General features: G+C 43.9%; 1 protein-coding gene across 7 annotated transcripts in view; it reads left to right on the plus strand.

Moving 5' to 3' along the window:
- Nucleotides 1–5,598, plus strand: part of Hex-A (Hexokinase A) — a 30,429-nt gene extending 24,831 nt beyond the window's left edge. For 6 of the 7 annotated variants that reach the window (XM_022830546.2, XM_022830548.2, XM_022830547.2 and 3 more), the window contains 4 exons: nucleotides 2,621–2,783; nucleotides 3,236–3,418; nucleotides 3,554–4,449; nucleotides 4,702–5,598. In XM_022830546.2, coding sequence (XP_022686281.1) covers nucleotides 2,621–2,783; nucleotides 3,236–3,418; nucleotides 3,554–4,449; nucleotides 4,702–4,812 — 1,353 coding nt within the window. In that variant the 3' untranslated portion in view covers nucleotides 4,813–5,598. Of the gene's footprint in view, nucleotides 1–1,619; nucleotides 1,752–2,620; nucleotides 2,784–3,235; nucleotides 3,419–3,553; nucleotides 4,450–4,701 lie in introns of those variants that run through there. The other variant, XM_022830555.2, reaches the window with a different exon arrangement.
- The last annotated feature ends 499 nt before the right edge of the window (nucleotides 5,599–6,097 follow it).

The following is a 6,097-nucleotide window of genomic DNA, read 5'->3' on the forward strand; positions in this document are numbered from 1 at the left end:
TACGACGTCGTACCAGAGGACAACGGCCGGCTTAAAGCCTCTCTGAGAGGGGCAACAAGTCGCACAGTGTTGCCATTGCTTGTCTATTCATAACGTTGTTAGGAAACGATAATGCTGGATCTGAGGTGGCTTACGATTTTTCGAAATTAACGCCTAATAATTAATACTTAACTTAATAATAACAATCATATGAGTGTTGGCAAATCACGTTACCATCAAACCTTATGTTGCTCATACATTAAACTTTATACAACGAACGCATATAGAAACTTGGGCAAGAATTAACACACCGCAACGGAGCTTCTTGTTATAGTTGTTCAATGAAAATTTTACTTCGGTCTCAGTTATTACGCAAATGGTTTATTCGCACGATCTCGACCACTTAATCTATTCGATGGAGCAGCAATGTTTGTACGCGCGTGCTTCCTTCCATGTGTACGCGTATGGACGATCCTAAGTGGTTACGTCGCTGATTTCCTTTGCCTCTATGAGATGAACTTGTGTAGAAAAAAAAAATAGCTGGTGGTATATTTGTTTTGTCTATTGGTTTTTTCCTGTCGTTAAAAGTTACTTCTCTTTTGTAGCCGTTTAAACTATCTTAGCCATCTGAGTATGTGTGTGCGTATGTATGTATCCATTATAATTAGGTGAATAGCCCTCCAACATTCGTTTTCCACGCTTTCTTCATATGTATTTTTACCAATCGGATACGAAGAAGGAAAATACACGCCCAAAACTATGTGGTGATGGAATTAGAACTTTTGGATTATATTTGACGTCAGGATCCATTACATAGCAACAAAGAAAATGGCCAATACTGGTAGAAACGCGTATAGCAGGTGGAAGCCTCGAACAGACCGTTTCAAAACCAATTCGAGATTTTTGTTTGATGGCTGCTTGAATTATTGCCAGGAGGGATAGAACACATGAAACAAAATCGTTCGCTTTACTAATAAATTTTGTTACTTTTAATCAATCTGTTATCTACTCGTATCATTCAACAGCTTGGCTCCATGAATTCGGGCTTGACCACGCGTATAAACGAGCGTGGAGCTACCTCGGTGGGTACGCGTTTATCCAGCCTACAACTAACTAAGAGCTAGATCAAAGTTCTCGGCGCATTTAGTTGCTGCACAGACACCATCCCTATGTCAGGCACTGTGAAGTTGTGTACGGTGTTTCTTCTAACTCGTCCTATTGCAAGAAAGGCCAAATGGGTACAAGCGTATTGAACTAGTGGTTGTTGTAGCCGGCTTCTTTATATGTCGTGTCGGTATTGATGCTGCTAGAACTGAACCACTCTCCCTATATGCATATGTTTGTTCATTTACATTATTTATGCGGTCTTCGCGTGTTTTCTAGAGGATAGTGACTATATAACACATCATTGCCATAGCATTAATGAATCGATTACTCCCCTCTCTCGGATTCTTTGAGTTAAGCTGTCTGGCATTCGTGGGTCAGCCAGTATCGTTATAACTTCCGACGTAACTTCCCACATTACGACAGACTTTGCTTCTGCCGCTGGCCAAAACCACTATTTACAAGCCAGTACCCCCTGCAACAAGCAAATCTACTCTCTGGACCAGTGAAGTTATCGTTCGTATTTAACTTGGCAGCGGCCAAGCTTCTATCAGCTCATTTCACCAGAACGATGACACATTTACCTTACCGCGGACACTCACTAATACTAAGTGCAAGTTCTTATAGGTAAACAAAACCAACGGAACCGGGCATCATTGTTCTGTTAGGTAAGATCTTCCAAGACTTCGCAATCAGATTGTATTCTAAACAACGTTAAATAACAATTACGCCGGAATCGGTCTTAGTTTACTGCATTTGGCCGGCGAGCGTTGAATGCTATATATGTCCGCTTAACCTACTCAAGTGGCCTTACATCGAAACGATTTTCGAACTAATAATGTGACCTATTTCCGGCTAGTTGGCAGGCGTGTCTGCGGCTAATACCCGAAAAATTTAACAGTTAACTTGCGAGAATGAAACTCCTGTACAAAATAGCCACATCGATTTCAATGCATTTTTGCGGTTCATCTCGACTATATTCTCAGTCAAATCATATAGTCGGGCTAGCGTTTTCGTGGTAGAGTTGGCCATAGGGTTGGCGTCTTGAGGGAACACTGCCATTATTATATTGCACCATGTGATATATTCATAATTAATGATAGTTATTCATTGGCAAATCGAAGTAGGCCTTCGCAGGTGTGCAATAGAAAAGTCCTAGTTAAAACTATTCGATAATGATCTGATCTACTTCATTATTGTCTGGAAGTGTCAAGATCTGATATTTCTCAAAGGACGACAAGCCAAAATTGTGGTGATTGATAGTCAAAAATTGAATATAGCCATCATCTAAATAGTGATCTGCGATTTGTTGGTCAAAATGTTTATCACGTTTGTTAGCTGTTACCTAGCAAATTTATGCGGCAAGCTTGCAGAATGGCTGTCTAGTAGAACTCTGCCTGGTGGTCGGTCGAAGTCGGCTAAATCTCGACGGGCATTACAGGCCGCAAAATCAACAGCCATGGGGAGTCAGTCAGGGAAGGCACAGCCCTTCACATCGATAGAGCATCCAATTAAACGTTCTCCTTCTTATGATCAGGTTGAGGCGATCACTCGCGAGCTCGAGTTATCCAATGATACGCTTGAAAAGGTGATGACGTGTCTGCTCAAGGAACTCAACAACGGACTCAATAAGGAGACACATGCGAAGGCGGACGTCAAACAGTATATTACGTACGTGCGTGATGTACCGGACGGAAGCGGTAAGTAGCACGCACTCGGCCGTCAAAGTAGGCTGACCATGACAATAGCACCGAATCTTTGGCGGTGTAATTTCGCGCTTTCATCATCTTCCGTTTGAAGCCTTGTCGGATTAGTTACACACCGCCCAGGACTTGCGATTTGGTAACGCGCGAGCGTTTGTATGGCACCAGTGAGCGAAACGTATTAATATGATGTGTTATAAGCAGCCCTTCGAATGATATGGCGGTGCGCTTTCTGAAGCGCGGTCTCCAGTCTGTAGTAGAACTAATTGTAGAACAGGAAATGCCACTTGTGAAATGATAGTTTAGTTCGATAAGCTTAAATTAAGAAATCGTTGATGGTACGCCAATGACAATGCCAATTTAAATCTTTAGATGCGTTTATTTAGGCACGAGGCAATACTTGTCTACCACCAAGGGTCTTTTATTTCTGTATTTTTTTTGGCTTGCAGAAAGTGGACGATTCCTTGCTTTGGATCTGGGCGGCACCAACTTCCGTGTGCTACTGATCGAAATTGATGGTGACAAATTCAAAATGGACAATGCTATCTACGCTGTTCCTCAAGAAATTATGCTTGGTACAGGAACTCAGCTGTTCGACCATATTGCCGAGTGTCTGGCTACCTTCTCCATGGGTAAGAGGCTAGTAAACTCGAAGGTCTCGGAGTATTGCATGTTTTAATACAGCGTGTATGTATATATGTATGTATATATATATGCTTAGTACATTAAAATTTCTAATACCCGTTTTGTCAATGTGCCCAATACAGAGCGTGGTATCTATGGCCAGCGTCTACCACTAGGCTTCACATTTTCGTTCCCCTGCCGGCAGGAAGGTTTAACACGGGCTCGTCTTGTTACTTGGACGAAAGGATTCAAGTGTAGTGGCGTCGAAGGTGAGGATGTGGTGAAACTCCTGCGGGAGGCAATCGCTCGTCGAGGTGATGTTCAGATCGATGTTATGGCGGTTGTTAACGACACGACTGGCACGCTAATGTCGTGCGCGCATAGGAACAAAGAGTGCCGTCTCGGTGTTATTGTTGGTACCGGCGCGAACGCTTGCTATATGGAACGAATTGAGAACTGTCAATTATGGGATGGCGATGATAAGGAGCCTCGCCAGGTAATCATAAATACAGAGTGGGGAGCATTCGGCGACAATGGCGTGATCGACTTCATCCGGACACAGTACGACATCGAAGTCGATGAGCACTCGCTCAATCCCTCACATCAAAAGTTCGAAAAAATGATTAGCGGTATGTACATGGGCGAGTTGGCTAGACGTGTCGTAGTCCGGCTGGCTAACGAACACCTCATTTTCAATGGCCGACTTTCGCAGAAGATGAAGACGCCGTATGCTTTTAAAACGAAGTACATCTCAGAGATCGAGAGTGACCAAAAGGGCTGTTTTGATGAGACGCGCAAAGTGCTTGCGAAGTTGGACCAGATCGGCAGCGACGACGATTGCCAGTGTTTGAAACTGGTGGTTTCGCGGGTATCGTCCCGGGCTGCCCACCTGGTATCGGCTGCCATCGCCACTGTGCTTAACAAAATGAAAAGGCCACATACAACAGTAGGCGTTGACGGCTCCGTCTATCGTTACCACCCGAAGTTCCACCAGTTGATGGAAGCGAAGATCGCAGAACTTACCAACCCCGACTACAAGGTGAACACACGGGGCAATGCGTCGCTCTGAAAATAATAGTACCTACACTAGTGTCCGTCACGATGCAGCCTTTCCTAGTTAATCTTTATTTCAAAACGTTTGTTCATGCTGCTTAGCGATCGCCTCGTTACAGGCAAAAGTAAATACTGCTTTTCCTTGCGACAAACAATAAGTTGTACCTACTTTGTACTGCATAGGCTAAAGAAAATCTAACTATTTTGCCCTCTTTTTCGTTTATTTCATGACGGACAGTTTGACTTGATGTTGTCTGAGGATGGCAGTGGTCGCGGCGCAGCGCTCGTCGCCGCTGTAGCCGTTCGGAACATCCAGCGAGGGGGCAGATCGCCTTGCATGGGAATCTAGAACGATTATAGCGGCTCGTCGCCGCGCAATAGAATGCGATTGCAAGTCTAGCACAAGACAACAACAGCAGCGGCGGCAACAGGCATAAGCAAAACTTGACACAAGCAGAACCAACCAACTTCCACCATCAATCGTCAACAACAAACGCTTGCTGCGGGATACCAATGGTTAACGGTAGATGTCAACCGTCTCCCACCAAATTAATCACAACAAAGCGGCAGCGGTAAAAGTGAAGAGTGCGACGATGCGTGACAGATCGTGTCACGCGTTTTATCCATCATACACTTGTTACCAATGAAGCAATAGACTACTTTGTGGACCGTCGTCTCATAGCAGCCGTTGAACTTTCTCAAAGGGAATACAATACAAATCTGTCTTTCATGACCATCTAGCTAATAATCTGTTATTAACTACTACTGCTGTTATTATTAGCAAAACTATCGTAGCGTTAGTACCGGACAAATAGATATAATATAGTGGGACTGTATTAAAGCGTGTACAACGGCCGCTTCACAAAACTGGCCGGAGGTGTTAGATAACGCAGGCTATACAAACACATTAACGGCTTTTCTTTCTACCTAACGGATGGAACGGACCACATAAAATCATTCATCCTAATATTGATCATTTTAACATGCGTCGGCGTCAATAAATAGCGTGGATCTTCGATAGAGGGAAGCAAGGTCGAAAATAACACGCCTCCTCTAGGCTGATGATATCAGAGATAATGGAGTTCACCTGACTAGGATGTGTATCGGAGGAATAAATTACTATGATTAAAACGTTTGCGCCAACTATTCCTTAAAACACCCTTACGACTACGTGGTAACGAATTTCGATTATAGATTATTGAAGCTGACGTGAAGCTAGAGAAATACTATAGCGGGTAAATGCTCGTTGCGTTATACCGTAACGACGTATTCACGTCTGCTGACGTTCTACGTATCATGGAATCGTGCTTTTCGACTTCCCCAAATAAATTCGGTCATGTTTTTCCATTAGCAAATGGCACCCTTGCGAGGAGCTATATAGTGGAAAATAGAGACCAGGCTGCCCTATACGCGGGCAGATCGTCGACACAATCGTTACTAAGGACGCTTAATTGACCCGATAACAACGAATGTAGCTATTGATTTAGCATAACGAACAGCGACCCAATGACATTACGAACGGTATAGCAGTTGGCCATCCCAACGAGGACATAGTGAATGTTTCTCAGTTACGCAAAAGAAACACAAACGCCCGCCGCGTACCAAAACCTCGCCAGCAATGTTTCAATGGCTGT

This window comes from Varroa jacobsoni, unplaced genomic scaffold (genome assembly GCF_002532875.2).
Source record: "Varroa jacobsoni isolate VJ856 unplaced genomic scaffold, vjacob_1.0 scaffold_278, whole genome shotgun sequence".
NCBI lineage: Eukaryota > Metazoa > Arthropoda > Arachnida > Mesostigmata > Varroidae > Varroa > Varroa jacobsoni.